This window comes from Cololabis saira, chromosome 9, assembly GCF_033807715.1.
Source record: "Cololabis saira isolate AMF1-May2022 chromosome 9, fColSai1.1, whole genome shotgun sequence".
Classification (NCBI taxonomy): Eukaryota; Metazoa; Chordata; class Actinopteri; order Beloniformes; family Belonidae; genus Cololabis; species Cololabis saira.
In genome coordinates this window covers 19,010,366-19,029,404 of record NC_084595.1, presented here as the reverse complement: position 1 = coordinate 19,029,404, position 19,039 = coordinate 19,010,366, and the positions used below count along the sequence as shown (strand labels likewise).

Here is a 19,039-nt window from a genome sequence, read left to right as displayed (position 1 = left end):
CTCACTAATGAGGTCTTCACTCATAATGAGTTTGGTCTTTCTTTTCAATTTTTCATTTTAGTTTGGGGCTGCTGAAGGAACAAAGGCCCAGAAGTACTCGGGTTCTTCATGTGGCCCAGATGAGCTGCCCAAGAGAGAATTGAACACCCAACGATCAGGGTTTGAGAAGGGACAATAAGTAAAACTGTAAAGTTTCAAGGCGACCTCTGGGATTAAAACTTAATTTTAAATGTATTAACAAATTAAACAATTTTAAAAAAAAGCACCAAATCAGGAAATCCAGGAATTTCAGTTATATTTGTGCCGCTGCATCGCTCTATCCAGACAGGAAGTTGCAAGGCGGTACTGTACTGTGCCGGGTTTTAAAGCAACAAAGAAGAACTGGTTTTCTGGTTATATACATTTTATCAGTTGGTGCATAGACATAAATACTCACCAGTATCTTTCATTTCAGCCGTAGGCTATATGCCAGTATTTCCAATACTGATATCGATATTAGAACATCCCTAAAATCTATAAGTTCCTTTGGCAATTATTGATATATAATTGACATATATTGATATATAATAATAAATCAAACTAACGTGCTGAATAAGATGAAAGCATGTGCATCCACCGTTGCCCTGGGTTACGTGGTCGGTGGCGTTGGGATGTCACCAGTCCAGCTGTTGCCAGGCTACAAACACCCCCCCTCTACAGTCATGGGGTGCACATATACGACGGGAAAATAAACTCAGGCTTCTGTCTGACGTCTACAGACTTCATTTGATTGATCACACACACCTGATACGTCACAGGTATCTTTTCAGGTTCCATCTAAACCCTCCAAGTGGGGAAGTCCTTGAAAAGCAGAAGCTGCTGCGTTCGAAGCGTTGTGGGCCTCCGGTCCTGCTTCAGATGAATCCAGCCAAAGCTCATTCAGTCCTGTTTGTTGCACGTGGTTGTTTGCCTGTATCTTTGTCCTTGATGTGGGTTAAAGAAACGATTGATCGCCCCCGTTCGATATTTGCAGATGGGAGGCTGGAAGTGTTTCAGCATAACAAACTGCTCACGACGATATCGGTGTGGACCACATTTGGGGAGTTGGCCATTCTGTACAACTGTACGAGGACGGCATCAGTGCGAGGTAAAGGCTTTTGCATTTTTATTTTAAAAAAAGGACTGAGAGTTTGATAGATTTTTTTGCTCTTGGTTGTTGTTTTGTTAGACTGAAGCTGCCACCGCACACCGAGTGCTCCCGGGGGCCGAATCCATAGCAATGTGACAGACTAGGTCAAAAATCATTTAGCACAACACTATATTCAGCAACCCATTCAGCATCCCCCCAACACACACACACACACACACACACCCCCATTATAGTGTGTTATGGGCAGGGCCGCAGCAGCGCGTCCCGATTCAAAGGTTTACCATGGGTCAGATGAGATGGGGGGGCTGCATGTCAAGTGTAGCTGACACCTACTTTACAGCACCTACATGTGGTGGGTCCTGTTGCAGGAACATGTGAATAAACAGTGTTTTCTAGGCAGTTTATCCCAGTTTTTAATCCCAGAAGACTGGACTTTGACTTGGTCGTACCACTAAAACAAGGGACCAGAGACGTATAAACAAATGAGCAATCATTTGACCTAAGTCAAGACAGCATTTTTAAGTCCTTTTCCTTCACGTGTGACTCAGTTTCAGTTTCAGTTATTCTGTGAAAGTTTATTTATTTATTTATTTTGTTAAACTTTTTTATTGATAATATAAAGTTAAAGATTTTTGACGGATATATTTGGAGTGAAAATATAGTTTCCACAGTTAAACGCCATCTTTTTGTACGACACCCTTGACACTCCGGACTGAACGAAGACCGATGTTCGTCTGAGTCTCCGTGACTTCGTAGAGCATGCGATACCCATGACTCTGGTTTGTTTTTACCGCCTTGGCTTTTGTTAAGAGCACGTAGTGTGAGAGTGCTCTTGGTCCAGGTTTGTATATTTAGCTTAGTATGATGACCGGGGTCCTCGAGGGGGGTGGGGGGTGCAGGGGGCGCCAGGTTGACCTCGATAATTCAGGGTGAACTGAAAGGACTTTGACAGCTTGACAAGTTGTGATAACAGATGAAACAGATGAAGAGGAACGCGTTCCTGGCTACTGGTTCATGTCAAAGCTTCAGTTCCTTCCTCCTCGCTCCGACGGAAACGTGCCACAGAGCTCCTGGAGAGCTGCGTTTCGGCGCCACTCCTGGTCTACATCACCGTGGAAAGGCGCGGCTGCTCGCCTACGCGGAAGATGGTGTGTAGTCGACATGTGTATCGCGTGTAGATGCGACTTTACTCATGTTAAAATACTTGTGTTAAAATATCTCGGTTTCATTTGGGTAACACTTTATTACTTCGAGGAAGTGTGGCCTAGCTTTCAAAGTCTACCATTATTGGCAGCTAAAATAACTTCGGAGGGCTGTCCCAGTCCTTCCCTGCGACGGCTCCGTATCCCGCCGTTTCCCGTAGGAAATGTGAGTGCTGCCTTCTTTGGCTGGATTTGTGGATTTACAAGAATTTACAAGAAAGTTTCAAGCATACAAAGATGCATACGCCTCACCAGTCTTGTCTTTTCTGGAATTAAACATATAAAATGGTTAATGCAGTTTTGAAGTACGAGCTCGCTCGTGGTGTTTTATTTTGAAGCTTGAACCGCTCTGCATAAATTGGTTTGGCCTAGCCGCGGTCCATCTTTAGCAGATGGCTGCTTTCGAGATGCTTCGCCTTGGTTCTGGTGGGACCGGTCACGTTTCACGGCAGCTGGCGCGGCCCGCTTGGCTCCCTGGCGCGGCCCGCTTGGCTCCCTGGCGCGGCCCGCTTGGCTCCCTGGCGCGGCCCGCTTGGCTCCCTGGCGCGGCCCGCTTGGCTCCCTGGCGCGGCCCGCTTGGCTCCCTGGCGCGGCCCGCTTGGCTCCCTGGCGCGGCCCGCTTGGCTCCCTCGCGCGGCCCGCTCGGCTCCCTCGCGCGGCCCGCTCGGCTCCCTCGCGCGGCCCGCTCGGCTCCCTCGCGCGGCCCGCTCGGCTCGGCTCCCTGGCGGGGCCCGCTCGGCTCGGCTCCCTGGCGGGGCCCGCTCGGCTTGGCTCCCTGGCGCCACCGCGCACGTCGGCGGTTGTTGAGCTAAATCACAGAGCTACAGTGGACATGACGTCAGAAAACACTAAGAAACTCCAGAAAGTTATAATCACTTACAAACTTACAGGTGTGTTGCTGCATCATCTTCATTTTTTTTCTAAACACAGTGAAGTTGGCAAGTGAGGAAAGTGACAATCATTTCCTCTTTCTCCATTTCTGCCAAATAAAATTCAGATGGATGAACAAGTGAGAGCGATTGTCTTTTTTGGGGGGGTAAAGGGAGGTTTACATGAAGCACCTGCATTCGGGTTGACGGGCCACTCAGCTGATGTGGAGAACACACAGAGATACTGTTCTGCTGCTTTTACAGCCGTCAACAGGGTGCGGACCTGGGCTTTGGACCGGGAGGCCTTCCAGAACATCATGAGGAGGACGGCTGAGACGCGACATGAGCAGTACCGCAACTTCCTCCGGAGGTCAGCCCCGACTCTCAGCCAATAAGCTCCTGTCCTTCCGACTATTGAGTTTTCAAAAGTAATGAAAGTAGTCGGAGGTATTTAGAGAGAACTGCCGACATCACAGCTGATTGTTGTGGAAAAAGTGACTGCATGAAACAAGACTATAATAACCAAATGAACACAGTTAACGGTTACCATGTGTGAAACAGACTAAAAGTTCCTTGTTTTGTTTCTTCTGTCAGTGTTTCGCTGTTGGCTAATCTACCAGAGGACAAGCTGAGCAAAATAGTGGACTGCCTCGAGGTGGTAAGTTATTCTGTCAAACTATCTGTGTTTCCACTGGAGGGACCGTTGGACTCTGCTCACGGGAGGCCCGGCGCTGCTGATAGCTGTTAACAAAATACCATATTACCATGTCACTCCAGTAGTACTCGCTAAATTACCTGGTTGACAAACGGGGCTGATATCACTGCTGTCGTCGCTGCGTGCTGTATATTGTTACGCTAATTATTTGACGAAGGCCCCAGAAAGTGTTTATTCAAACGGAACCAGGAAAGCAAACAGCAGAAATTTGAAACTTTGACCGTGAAGCTGCCACAAGTGTTCTGTCATGCGTCTTTAAATGATAAAATGAGATGACCACAATATTTACATGGTTGTGGGACTTAACTGACTAAAATATTACAGATCAGAAAAAATTGGGACTGAAAGGAAAAAAAAAAACACTGTATGTACTCATACAGCTCCAGACCAGAAGGGGACAGCATATCACAAACAGATTTGTGTGTCATCCTGCTTGTAAGACACAAGAAAACACTGCTCCCGCTCCCCCGTCCATCAGAATCTCTCTGCAAGTCACATTCCAGCAGATGTAGGAATACAGTACAGCGATGCTCTTGTGCAACAACTTAGGTAAACATTAGTGCATATACATTATATACATAGTGCACAGACAGTTTTTAAAACAACCCTTGTGATGTCACCAACAGCTCAGGCTATCCTGCAAACTAATGTTATTGCATGAACAGTCTAATCGAATCGACCATACGTGCATTTTTGAAGTATTGCAACCCGAACGTGTTGGTCAGGGTGCAGGGTCACCTGGACGGCGGCTCGGAGGGAGGAGCGGTTCGTTCCAGCTGTTCACCCATTAGCCGAGGTGTCAGCCCTCATTTGTGGTCGGAGGCAACGAAGGCCTACTCCCTCGGACCTTTCCAGCCCAACTTACAGCGGGTCGAGGCGTTGGTATGATTGATAGCACAGATAGTAAAAATTGACAGTAAATGCTATGTAGTTAAAGTGATTGCCAGCTGTCATTGACCCTTTGTCAGCCTTTTGATTGGTCCCTGACCGACCAATCAGAAACATCATTCTCGTTGCTACATCTAGGTCAGAATATCTGGTTGGACCAAACAGCCGTCTCTTTTGTTCAGATCAATGGAAAAAGTGTAGTTTTTGCTTGCCTTGTATCAACATTTAAATTACTGGATTATTTTTTAAACTTTGTATTAGTAAAAGGAACACTTGTAGTGTCGTGAGGGTGCAGCGTATTCTTATCCCCAAACTGGCAGAAATCTGATCCGTACTTCCAACACAAAGTCGGCTTGGCAGCAGCTACAACCCATGGCTACAAGCACGAAAGCGTTTATTTATTTATCTTAAAATGGTTAAGAGGTGTGTTAAAGTTGTAAAAGTGGCACCTGCTACCCAGAGAGAATCACAGGAATACATTTCATCCAACAGTAAATTATGAAAAATGTCTGCTGTGAATGAAGCTATGTGGATGGGAAAACCTCCGTTTTTTAAACTCACTCCACGTTACCTGAAGTGTTCCTTTTTATTTATATCTAGTTGCTGTTGATTGTCTTTGGTCCAATAATTAGAAATAAAGTGATGTAAAACCCCGTTTTTACAATGGAAGTGGACAGGAGAGACGACAGTTTTGTCCGACCTGGCAACAGGGGCTTGACAAAGGGTCAATTAAAAGGCCACACCTCTAATTAGGCATAAAATTGCTGCTTTACAAAATTTTACCTGATGAAGAACATAACCCCCAACTCTCTCGCTGGCATGAGCTACCCAGCCGAGAAAAAACCCAGTGAGATGGATCTGACTGCTGGGGCTACTGAAAGTATTTCAGGAGGATACAAGCGCTGAAGCTTTTTATTAAGAGACTGGTCGACGTTTGGCTCATTTTAGACTTCAGACATCTGGTGAAACCGAGCCAGCCCATAGTCGCGATGCTGCTCCTGCCCTGAGCAGCTACTGTGTCATTCGGACAGCCTTTACAAACAAAGCCCTGGCACGCCATCCGCGCTGTCAGAGGCCGGTGTGAAACCAGGTTCTCCCTGGTAAACGGGACGTAAACAATCTCGGACTCCTTCACTCGTGTCGAGAGTTTTGACAGTAAACACCAGGGAATGTTTACGCGTGGTCGCTCCCATTTGTTTGTTCACATTTCCCACAAAGTCCTCTGCAGATGGATTACGGCGGCGCACGATTGTCTCAGCTGCAGCAGCTTGGCACTTTTCCCAGCCGACATGTCACCCTGCTCACTTTCGTTCTTCACGCTTTCTTCCTTCCTTCAGCCAAGAGCTCGAGAGGTTCGACGGATCGGGTTCACGGCAAACTGTGAAAGACGGGACAAAGCGGAGGAATCCGTCTCTGGAAGAGCCCCCAGCCGGTCGGGAGAAGCCCCCCGAGAAAAACCTCCTTGCGTTTAGTTTATCTGAATTATGAAGCGTCGTTCAGTTTTACGGTTTTCCTTAAACCGAACTACACACTGAAATGAGTCATGTGATCATACTTTAATCGGTGTAATCGACTTTACGTCTCCGCATTATTTCCTCGACACCACCCGGCCGAGAATTTTTTACTTGTTTTCAGGTGGACTTTTATTTTTGGGAATATAAAGTGCACCTGAGCATGGAAAATTTTCTTCAGCTCAACTTATTTAATGAAGCTGAGGCCACTTGGGGCTTGGGTCACAGAGGCAGCAGCCTTAGCAGAGAGAAGCCCAGGCCAGGCAAGGCCAGGCCAGACCTGGGGCCTCATGTACGAAATGTGCGGCGCTTTCAGCGGGAGCTGCTGACAGGTCGGACATCTCTCAGTCGCCATGATGACCGTATGGCACGACTACTCGAGATAAAAGCCAGATCATAAAACATCCCATAACTGTGTCTGGACAGAAAACATTAAAATACATTTTTTTTTTTTTGTTTTTGTTTTTTCCCTTATAAATATCAACAGTCACATTCCATTACAGACCTAAATGTGTACTAGTTTGTGCATATCAATAAATATATGTGCAATGATGCGCGTGTCTGTTGTTCAATACAAATGTGTCAGACCAAGCGTATTGACACAAGGTGCTCTGATCCAGACGGGTGGAGTGTGGAACAAACTGTCACACAATGTCGAGACAACGAGACAGATTCAGGAAATTTCCATCAGGGGATGAAAAAAGAGAAAAAACTAAAGAAAATGGAAGAGTTTAATGCCTCTCTGAAAGGCTCGTTTCATAAATGTGTTACAAAAATCACCGATCCGACCGGGTCTCAGTTAAAATTGCGCATATAGACACCCGATCCGACCCGAAAAACCCAAAACATTTCGCGCGCGCTCGCTACGCCCCCCCCAGCCATTTCGCACAGGGCCTCACAAATCTCCCAGGCGGCTCTGCTCGGCCCTTCCCTGGACCTCCCAGGAGGGCTGATATGGTTTGGCTGCATCGTGATATTTACTGTATGCTCCGACCCGGAGTGGCCAAAACTGACTCTTGGGAACAGCAGAGATGGAGCTAAAGTCTCTTTTTTAGTTTCATTTCAGTGTAACTTTTTTTTTAAATTTATTTTTAAATGTTTTTACAAACAGGCAAACAAAGCAGTACAAAAACAAAACAACAAAATCAATGTTTTTGCTCAGATTTCTTCTTGTATGTGGGTGTGTATGTGGGTGTGTATGCATGCACGTGTGTGGTGTGTATTAGTATGATGGTTTTCTAGAATGATGGTTATTTTAGGAGAAGCAGCTAAATAAATAAATAATAAATCAATCAATAGGATAAATGAAATGAATAAAATAATAAATGAATAAAATAAATAGGATAAATAAAAAATAAATAAAAAAGAATAACTAAATAAGGAAAAATGATAAATGAATAATACATTTAAAAAAAAGGTTAAAAGGGCGAGTCAGAAATTAGAAATGATCTTTTTCTCTTTTCTCGATGCACCTGACCTAAAGCCTGTAGTTGAGATGGATGTTCTTCAGCCCTGCAGGGTTTTACAGGTCACAACAAACCTCGGTGTCAAACACAAGTGTTGACCTCTGATGACATCTATTAGTACGACTCTATCAAATATTGATCATCTTTCGGGTCAACTATCAGTATAGACTGATTGTTCATGTGTCAATTGTCTCATGGGGCCTCTAATTAACCTCCAGACCAACAGGCGGAGGAGCTCTGACGGACGGGATCTCTGATGGCGGTACTCCAGATCTAGTCACGCAGGGCGCCGACTACCAGGAATCGGACCGGCCGGCTCAATGCTTAAATCAATGCAATGTTTCATTTCTGACGGGTGTCCTGTCCTCCTTCCCATCAGGAATACTACGACAAGGGAGAGTACGTCATCCGGGAGGGAGAGGAGGGAAGCACCTTCTACATTATCGCGCAGGGAAAGGTAAGATGTGCAAACACATCCAAGTCCGCAGTAATTCCTTTGTGAAAACCCTTAAACTGCAACTCTCACCTACTAATTCCAACTTTCGACCTAAACAGGATAAAACTGTATGCATCCCAGGAGAAATATTGGGTTAAGAGGTGTCAAACACTTTTTGACTAAGACCTGTAAGAACGGTGTTCGCTAGACTTGTAGTCAAGACCGCCTTAACCGAAACCGAGACACTACCAACACCAGAGAGTATCAAGACCAGGACCAGTTCAGCTCAAAACCAAAAAGAAACCTATTTATTTCCTCATCCTGCATGAGTTGTAGAACATCAGCTCCATCCTGGTTCAGCTAGTTTCCATATGAGGTTGTATTCAACTGCAGCACAATAACACAGAGAAGTGGATGATGATGTTGAACTCACTATAAATGTTTTCATCCATCAGCTGAGATCAGATATGTGTGGCGACTGCACTACCGCTATTTCTACACTATTGGAGGATTGACTCCAGTGCTTTTAAGGATTGACACGACTACTAACTAGTCCCAAAGTATCTACCAGAATAACCAGCCTCCAACACCCCCCTCCACCTCAGAAAAGTAATGATTAGTAAATGTTACTGATTTAAATTGGACTTAATTTGGAGATGAAACCTGAATTTTAAATATTAAAGATTGAAATTATATTATTTACCATTATAGTAATCAGATTAAACCGTATCAGCATCACAGAAATGGACCTGATGCTTAATCAATCACAACGATATGCAAATATTATTCATATATTTATTCAAACAAGGCCATTATAAAAACAAAACTGTAATTAAATACAGACACATGCAGATGCACCAAAACATTAAATCAGATGTAAAATACAAATAGTTTACAAAACTGTACATTAACAAAAGGAAGAACTGGTGATCACCAGATTCTGTCACCTTGGTGTGCAACGGCATCTCAGTTATCCGAGTGCGAGACCTGGCGAGACCCAGAGACTCGAGACTGAGACAAGACCAAGACCACAAAAAGGTGGTCTTGAGACCAAGACCGGTCTCCAGAACTACAAGTCTAGTGGTCGGCCATCATCTGAGGGGAAGGAATTGTGTTGAGTCTAGATTTATCCTGTTGGTGACTGACACGGACATCAGGGCGAGGTTATTGGTGGATGAACTGACATTTACGAGTATGCGGGGGTACTATCATGATCTGGGGTTGGTTCGGTTGTTCAGGTCGAGGTTCAGCAAAGTTATGTCCCCCCTAAAAACTCTTTCGATGGGGACAAAGATGATTGTGGCAGGGTGGAGGAGCTGCAGTCACTCAGGTTGATTGGGGCACAGGTGGCCCCAATCAACCTCTCCACCCTGCCAGCCTTGATAAGGCATGACTGCACAGCAGAAAGGGTCTCGTCTCGCTGGGTCTGCTGTGAAGGAGCTGAAGCACGTTTGTCTTGGGTGAAGGGAGAAAATAAAAGGTTCCTGCACTAAACCTGTGTCATCTGTCCTGTCGGTCGGCCCCCGTAGCACTAGCCCTGTACTGCTACAATGATGTTTCTGATTGAGAACGACCTCACATGAATAAATAACTGCCTTAGGGGCTGAACACTTGTGCTTTTGTGTCTATTAACAGTTTTTTGCAGGAAGTTATAAGGAGCTGGTTGCAGTCGGGAGCAGAGGCCTGGAGAAATGGTCCTTTTCACACTACTACAAAGCTGAAATGACTTGGGTTGGTCTGCGGGGGCCCTCTCGACAGGATCGGGTCACATAACTGACGTTTCTTAGTTAAAAACATTATTTTGACGTGGATTGAACATTAATCTTGTTTCACCTAGTGTTGCTTTTGTCACCCTTTTTCAATTTTAGTTTTAGTCTAGTCTTTGGGTCAAGCTATCATTTTAGTTTTTATTAGTTTTAGTCACGTTCATTCTCCTTTTAGTCGTGTCAAGTTTCAGTCGACTAAAAGTCTGAGCATTTTAGTCTTATTTTAGTCAGAATTGTCTAGGACCATTTCAGTCTAGTTTTAGTCAAAGATTGTATTTATCCAAACCCATTTTACAATTCAAACACATTTATCTTATTATTATATTATTGTTACTTTATAGACTCAAGAATACATTAATTCTAGATACAGAAGACTCTAATTTGAGTTTACAACATATTAATTTTTTCCTGTGATTTTGTGACCGCACTGGGATTAAGGACGTGACGTCACCCAGAAGCAGCGACTAAACCAGAGGTTAAAAAACATGGAGATTAAGGATCTTTGTTATAAAATTTCGTCTCGTCTCGTTTTGGTCAACGAAAATGAAGACACATTTTAGCAGAGTTTTTATTTTGTAATCTATATTTTAGTTTCATTTTTATTCGTCTACGATATTGCATTATATGTTTAATTATCGTTATCGTCACATGACCAGCATTTTCGGTGCATCTCATCTCATCTTCGGTGTTTTCCTCAGGTGATATAGGTTCGTTGATGACAATATTTAGTCATAATTTTCATTGATGAAAGCAACTTTAGTTCCAACTCTTCGATTCCCATCATTTTGCTCCCTAACGAAGGTTTACGATCCTTATCATTCAATAACAAAGCTGGTGGTAATTCCTTTAATCCCTCTGTGAAACTTTGGCATGAGCCGGATCTTAAATCAGAGATCTTCGTAGATCCGGTGCTGGGTTGTTCACCGTATGAAGGAGTAATAACGGCGAGTGATAAAAGAGGCTTAACGGAGCTGTGTGAGAGTCTGGGGACTCGCAGGCCTGTGACTCACCCGCCCGTCTGTCTGAAAACAAATCAGCAACCTGAAACCGGGGAACGAAGGGCGACGTCGGGGGGCCACGGCCGTCCACAGGGGACTTCCAAAGTGCCATTACGAGCCGGTGTGGGGGGGGCAACTCCTAAAGGCTAAGCTAACCACACCAGGGAGAGACACATGTTTGGGAGGAAGGGGGCTAATACAGGAAATGCCCCCCCGCCACTTCAAGCCCCTCCTGCCACCAGGAGGAAACAGGGGAAGTGGGGGTCATGCAGGTCAAACGGGACACTTAGCTAAAACACACTTGGCCATTATGGCCGTGATGTCATCGTGGCATTTCTGAAGCGGGCGGTGCCACGAGTGGGAAGTCTGACCTCCACCGAGGTGGGCCGCCGGGGGCGGGTTTCACCGAGGCTCTGGGAGGCGGCAGCCCGGAGAAACAACAAACAGAACAAACAGACTCCTGACTGAAACCTTGTAAACTACTAATGTGTGTGTTTGGACGGCAAGGCAGGAAAACATGAAGGGCATCAATGCCAATCACTCACACGCCGTCCGTCGTGCTTGACCCACCCTGAGGTGGCCGTTTGGAAGGCTCAGAACCACACGGGGACCCAGAACCACACGGGGGACCTAGTGAATGAACTGCAGAGAGCTGGGACCAAAGTAACAAAGGCTACCATCAGTAACACACTACGCCGCCAGGGACTCAAATCCTGCAGACGTGTCCCCCTGCTTAAGCCAGTACATGTCCAGGCCCGTCTGAAGTTTGCTAGGGAGCATTTGGATGATGCAGAAGAGGATTGGGAGAATGTTATATGGTCAGATGAAACCAAAATAAAACTTTTTGGTAGAAACACAACTTGTTGTGTGCCAGACGTGTCCTCCTGCTTAAGCCAGTACATGTCCAGGTATGCAAAGGAAATGAAAAGCACTTGCAGAAACTGATCTGCAGAAAGAAAATCTGGTTCTGTGCAGGTGACGGTGACCCAGACCACCGCGGCGCACCAGTCGCCTCAGATCATCAACACACTGCAGAAGGGAGACTACTTCGGCGAAAAAGCCCTTATAAGGTAAAAAACCAACGCTGTAATTTATTTCCGGCTGAACTGAGTCGGTGAACAACAGATGTTGCTGTTCACGTGTTAAGTTTGTTTACTGCTTATTTGAACAAGTGAAACATGAAGAAATGCATCATGCGTTGCAGTGACGACGTCAGGTCGGCCAATATCATCGCTGACGAGGACGGCGTGGAGTGCCTGGTCATCGACAGAGAGTGAGTAGTTTCAGCGAGTCGGCGTCGGTCCGGACTTGGCGACGATGTTGACGTGCGGCCGTTTGCCTTTGCAGGACGTTTGACCAGACCGTCGGTAATTTCAACGAGCTGCAGAGGCACCTCCAAGGCTACGTGGCGTCGCTGGACCGGGATGATAAGAAGAGACACGCTAAGTAGGTGACGAGCTACGGAGCAAACGTGAACAGGAAATATAGAGTCGAGTGAAACAGGAAGTGCACAGCTTCACTTCCGTCACGTTTCTCCACAGCCGACGAGCGAGACGAGTCACGTCACGCCAAAAATGAACGGGTTTTGTAGATGCCATAGTGCCCCTGAAGTAAAGCTGCTTTTGTCAAAGAAAATTATGACTAAATATCATCGTCAACGAACCTTTATCACCTGAGGAAAACAAGACGAGACGCATCATAAATGCTGGTCATGTCACGATAATGATAATTAACTATGTAATGCAATATCATAGGTGAATAAAAACGAGACTAAAATGTAGATTACAAAATAATTTTCTTCATTTTCGGTGACCAAAACGAGGCGAAATGTTCTAATAAAGATCCTTAATATCCATGTTTTCAGTAGTTTCCTCTGGTTTAGTTCTGCTGCTGGGTGACGTCACGTCCTCAATCCCAGTCGCTGCAGCGGGGAATCAGATCCAGAAGATGCAGCTGCAGGTTAGAGGCTGATGCCGTTAACGCAGAGCTCTAGGTTCACGTCAATTAAAAACAAAGTTACATAGAGACAGGGGCCGATGGCCGGCCACGCGGGGATCTGCTCTGAGGCTGGGAAAAGAAGGAGACCATCTTTGGATACACTTTCCTACATAGACGTGGAAAAGAAAACTGAATGTGTCATTGAAAAAGAAAAAGATGGGGAGAAATGCGGAAAAATAAATATGTTGTAAACTCAAATTAGAGTTTTCTGTATCTGGAATGAATTTATTCTTGATTCTATAAGGTAACAATAATATAATAATAAGATAACCTTGTTTGAATTGTAAAATGGGTATGGATAAATACAATCTTTGACTAAAACTAGACTAAAATGGTCCTGGACAATTCTGACTAAAATAAGACTAAAATGCTCAGACTTTTAGTTGACTGAAACTTGACACGACTAAAAGGAGTATGAACGTGACTAAAACTAATAAAAACTGAAATGATAGCTTGACCTAAAGACTAGACTAAAACTAAAATTGAAACAGGCTGACAAAAACAACACTAGCTACAGCATAACGCGGTTCACTTTTCACGGTTTTCACAGATTTGCATTGTGCATTGTGTTCTGGATTCTGATTGGCTAAACAGTCTCCCCACTTCTTCACTTCCTGTGTGTCAATAACGTTGGTCGCTTAGCAACAATGCTGAGAATGGCCAATGAACTTCAGCCAGCAGCTCAAGAATGGGACCCTTTGATGAATCGTTCATCACAGTTCTCAGATATAACCGATGGCGGCATGTCGGTTTATAAGAAGAAACAAAGAGCGACAACAACAATTCTTTTACACTGGAAATCTTCTTGCCCACCAAAATTATCTGTATGGATGATATATGCATATACAGTTGTTTTGTTACTCTTTAACGGTAGTATTTTTATTCGTCATTATAACTATTATTTATTTTCTCCTTTTTGTAAGATGTATATGTGTATATAAATGTGTATATAAATGATTCACTAATGTTGTATTGCTGATTACTGGTAACTGGGTTTTTGTTTGTGTGTGTAAATCCAGGAAGTCAGTGTCGCGGCACCAGAGTCAGACGCTGTCTCCCGACGTCATCCGGCTGAAGGACATGGTGTCGGCGTTCCCGCCGTCCAGGCCCTTCGATCACCTCGATGTCGTCGCCACTCTCGGGGTCGGTGGGTTTGGACGCGTGGAACTGGTGAGCTGCCAACTACACGACCCCGGTTGGAGCATCTCCAGGTTCGTCTCAACAGCGCTCTCTTCTGACCCCCCCCCCCGGCCCATTATGCCCGACTGCAGGTCAAGGTGAAGGGCAGGGACACGACCTTCGCGCTGAAGGTCATCAAGAAGAAGCACGTGGTGGAGAACCGGCAGGAGGAACACATCCACTCGGAGCGGAGGATCCTCACCGAGGCTCGATCGCCGTTCATCGTCAAGTCAGTCCCCCCTTTGCTAAGCCTCCCCGCTAGTGATGCACGATATTATCGGTAGCATATCGCTAAGGCCCAAAAATGCCTAATCGGTATCAAACCGATGTCAAAATAAACCTGATCATTTTCACTGATAAAATAATAATGTGTTGGCCTCCTCCAATGCCTCGGTAACATCGGCAGAGGCACCACAGCACTGTAGTCTTCTCCCCAGCAGGTGGCAGCACTGTGCTCAATATGCTATGAAACAGGAAATAGATGCACTCACGTGCAGGAAAGAAAACTAACAACGAGAGCGAAAGCAAGAAAGCTCCGCTATAATCTACCTAGCCGGCTCTACTTTAATATGAAAAATACAAATATATTAAGTAGGGCTGTGCGATTAATCGATTTAAAATCTAAATCGGATTTATTAATCAAAATCGATGTTAAAAAAGGAAAATCGGAAAATCGATTTTCCTTTTTTGCAGCTGGCTGCATAACAGACAGAGCTCGTCTAGTCATCTTTGTTTGGTCAAGAAAATTGTAAATGTTGTCACTTTACTAAACTCAAGGAGGATTTACAGTATCTTTCAATTGCACTGCATTCCCAATAGGGAAATTTGTTTGCTATTTTTCTTTAAAAATTAAAATAAAATATTTTAAACAATTTATTCCATTGTCTTTTGTAGTTTTACCAAAAAAATCGAAATCGAAATCGAAAATCGGGGTTTCAGAGAAAAAAATCGGGATTTTATTTTTGTCCAAAATCGCCCAGCCCTAATATTAAGTATCGGAATCCGTATCAATATATATGACCCTGAAAATATTGGATATCGGTAATAATTTCAATATCGTGCATCTCTACTCTCCACTAATCTCCATTTCTTTATTTTTCATTTTTTTTGTCCACCATGATGAATCTCTGATTCTATTACTTATTGATGAGATCACGATCGAGGGGATTCGGCAGATTACATCCTCTCAGGAATATTGAGACATCTGCTCAGAAAACGTTGTTAATTCTCGTTAAATATTACAACAGCAGCTTTACCTTGGCTTTCCTGAGATTATGATGATCTAATTTCGCGGCGTGGAACAAATTGGGATATTAAAGCTGTAACTCTCCTTCCTCCAGCCTCCTCTTCGTAAACGGCTGAGAGCTGATGTTTTCTGAAGACGAGGACTGTGCGGCGGCTGGGGGGGTGATTGATGTCAGCGCTACAGTTTCAAGTCTCTCTGAGAGCATTATTGGACCTGTGTTTGTCTGAGCTGCAATTTACAGCTACTTTTGCTTTATGGTGTCATCACCAAATTATTTATGCTTTTATGGGTTTTCAAATATAGCAAACACTAGCAAATACTGGGGCTGAGTTATTTTATCTAAGACCCGTTTCTAACCGTATACTGTACCGTACAGAAACGTGTGAAACGAAGCAGAGGCTGCAGGCTGCGTGCTCCACTAGTGTTCATTTGTAGGCTGTGTTAGTTGGGCCTATACCCAGGGCGATGGTCCCCACCTCTGGACTACTGTAAGTTCTTTACACCTTTCAAGTTGTGTAAATAAAGAGTTTGATAACACAGTGGTTTTACAGAATAAGATCCCCACAGTTATATTGGGAGGTTTAAGTCTAATGGTATGACTATCTGTCCTGGATTAGTCAAAATGAGAACTCTGTGAAAGTGCCAAGGAGAAAACTGGAAGTCTGTTTTAAGCTGATGGATTTGATAAACTGTTCATGAAAGTCTGATTTCTCTGGACTTTATATTTGATAAATGTGCCGACTGACAAATAAAATCTGATTCATCAGCCAAACAACAATCAGACGGGACCACTGGCCAATCAATGAGTCTCCAGTTGTCATTTCAACACCCCCCCCCCCCTCCCCCCAAAGAAAAAAGAAAAAAAAAACATTATGAACAGTCCACCTTGGAAAAATAAAATAAAGGTTCCAAGTCACAGTTTAGTTCAAAATCAAACTAAAACTGGACCATTCAAGCTTGGATCAGTTATTTTGCTGACAGACTCAGAAGGATTTGAGTTTCCTTTCATCGTGCAAAAAAGGGTAAACGTGGTCTGGGTCTCTCTCCACTGCATCATCTGCAGCATATGATTTAATTAATGACTCAATTTAATCCACCTGGCTACATATATATATATATATATATATATATATATATATATATATATATATATATATATATATATATACATACACACACACATATACACACATACATACATACATATATACACACACACACATACACACACACACACATATATTATATATATATATATACATACACACACATATATACACACACACACATATATATACACACATTTGTTCACACACATATACAGTATAACTCTCTACACTTCATCATCTGCAGCGTTCCCTCTCAAAGTGGCCGGAGGAAAGTAAAGTGGAGGTGGACAGACGGAGGGGCGGTCGTGTCGTCAATCAGCCATCCTGCATGTCACTGGTCACTTCTGGAGCTCAAACCAGCCTGTGCTTTTATTTCTCCAGATTGTATCGCACCTTCAGGGATAACAAGTACGTGTACATGCTGCTGGAGGCCTGTCTGGGTGGAGAGATCTGGAGTCTGCTCAGAGACAGGTGGGACTTCCCACTCGCTCCAACCTAATTAGAATCTACGATATAGGTAGGAATAGGTGTGACTGTGTTCTCTGCAGGGGGAGCTTCGATGAGCCCACCGCCAAGTTCTGCGTCGGCTGCGTGACCGAAGCGTTTGAATACCTCCATCGCAAAGGTGTCCTCTACAGAGACCTGAAGCCTGAAAATCTCCTGCTGGACACGGATGGATACATCAAACTGGTGAGCGCCAAAAAAAAAAAAGATATAAAACTCTTACACAGGTGCAAAAGCCAACTGGAGAAAGCAGTTTGCACACGAGACTGCAGGTTAATGAGGTCCGTTTGGAGGCGGGGCTTAGAGCTACTAGAGTAATTAATCTGCTCGAGGCTGCGAGGAGATAAAAGTCATCGCAGAGAGCTGAAGAGCATCAGTCCTCAGTTAAACGCATTTTCTTTTTTAGTCTTATTTTAGTCAGAATTGTCCATTTTAGTCTAGTTTTAGTCAAAGATTGTGTTTAGCCAAACCCATTTTACAATTCAAACAAGGTTATCTTATCATTATATTATTGTTACCTTATAAACTCAAGAGTACTTTCATTCCAGATAGAGAAGACTCTAATTTGAGTTTACAACATATTTATTTTTCCGCATTTCTCCCCATCTTTTTCTTTTTCGAGACATATTCGTTTTTTTTTCCACGTCTATGTAGGAAAGTGTATCCAAAGATGGTCTCTTCTTCTTCTCCCATCCCCAGAGAAGATCCCCGCGTGGCCGGCCATCAGTCCCTTTCTCTATTTAACTTTGTTTTTAATTGACGTGAACCTAGAGCTCTGCGTTAACGGCATCAGCCTCTAACCTGCAGCTGCATCTTCTGGATCTGATTCCCTGCGGGCCGCGACTGGGATTGAGGACGTGACGTCACCAGCAGCAGAACTAAACCAGAGGAAACTACTGGAAACATGGATATTAAAGATCTTTGTTAGAACATTTCGTCTCGTTTTGGTCAACGAAAATGAAGACACATTTTAGTAGAGTTTGTATTTTGTAATCTACATTTTAGTCTGGTTTTTATTCGTCTACTATATTGCATTATGTATTTAATTATCGTTATCATCACATGACCAGCATTTTCGTTGCGTCTCGTCTCGTTTTCCTCAGGTGATAAAGGTTTGTTGACGACCATATTTAGATATAATTTTCGTTGACGAAAGCAACGTTAGACGTCAGCCGAACTGGCAAACGTCTCTGTTTACGAGTCTACCACACAAAAGTCACTGAACAAAGGAAAGAAAGACGATTGCTGCACATCCTGAAGGTCACCGACACAAGTCTGGCCGACTGATGACACTAGCAGGAAGCACACACGGGTATCTAGATTCAAGATTCAAGATTCTTTATCTGTCATCACTCATATTCCATAACAATAAAATTACAGGTGCTTCATCGCAGGTGCAAGTGGTCCTAATATAAGTGAAAGATAAGTAAGAAAATAATAAATATAAAGTGCAAGATAAGTAAGAAAAAAAAAGACTAACAATGACTAGAGATGGAAATAAACAACAAAATAACTTAAAAAAAAAGAACATTTTGGGGCGGTCCAATCAGAGCCGTGACCTCACCAAGTATACGGCTCCTGTCTATTATTGGCTTTGATGAAGATCAGTTCTCATTTTATGAAAGTCCCAGAAGACGTCCTTTTAGTTCCCCTGCTTCATCTTCTACTTGTTTTCTAGTTTGAAAATATTTGATCTTGAAATCTCTTTTATCTCTTTTCTTTTCCACGTGTCTAAATGGAAAATGGTTCACGCTCATGCTGCACTTTAACCTTTGCTAAAAGTGTGTCATCATGTGTTTCTAACTGTCCAAACACATTTACGCTGCAGCAAGCATGGCCTTCTCTAATCACACAGACAAATACAGATGGCCCGATAATTAAAGTTATTATAAATGCTTTTGTTGGCTCACATTCAACTCAATTAAATCAGTACATTGGGTTTAAGAAGGGGGCGTTCAAGAGATAAAAGTGCCGCATCTCATTCCTGAAGTATTGTTTTTCTTATTCTGGACAATTCTCAGAA

The 19,039-nt window shown here is 43.8% G+C and overlaps 1 protein-coding gene across 2 annotated transcripts in view; it reads left to right on the top strand.

Moving 5' to 3' along the window:
* Positions 1 to 19,039, top strand: part of prkg2 (protein kinase cGMP-dependent 2) — a 38,759-nt gene that overhangs the window by 13,691 nt on the left and 6,029 nt on the right. For both annotated transcript variants that reach the window (XM_061730669.1, XM_061730670.1), the window contains exons 3-13: positions 1,013 to 1,126; positions 3,465 to 3,570; positions 3,795 to 3,858; positions 8,160 to 8,237; positions 11,956 to 12,050; positions 12,185 to 12,253; positions 12,328 to 12,426; positions 13,998 to 14,148; positions 14,250 to 14,386; positions 16,894 to 16,983; positions 17,061 to 17,202. In XM_061730669.1, the coding sequence (XP_061586653.1) occupies positions 1,013 to 1,126; positions 3,465 to 3,570; positions 3,795 to 3,858; positions 8,160 to 8,237; positions 11,956 to 12,050; positions 12,185 to 12,253; positions 12,328 to 12,426; positions 13,998 to 14,148; positions 14,250 to 14,386; positions 16,894 to 16,983; positions 17,061 to 17,202 (1,145 nt within the window). The remainder of the gene's footprint in view (positions 1 to 1,012; positions 1,127 to 3,464; positions 3,571 to 3,794; positions 3,859 to 8,159; positions 8,238 to 11,955; positions 12,051 to 12,184; positions 12,254 to 12,327; positions 12,427 to 13,997; positions 14,149 to 14,249; positions 14,387 to 16,893; positions 16,984 to 17,060; positions 17,203 to 19,039) is intronic.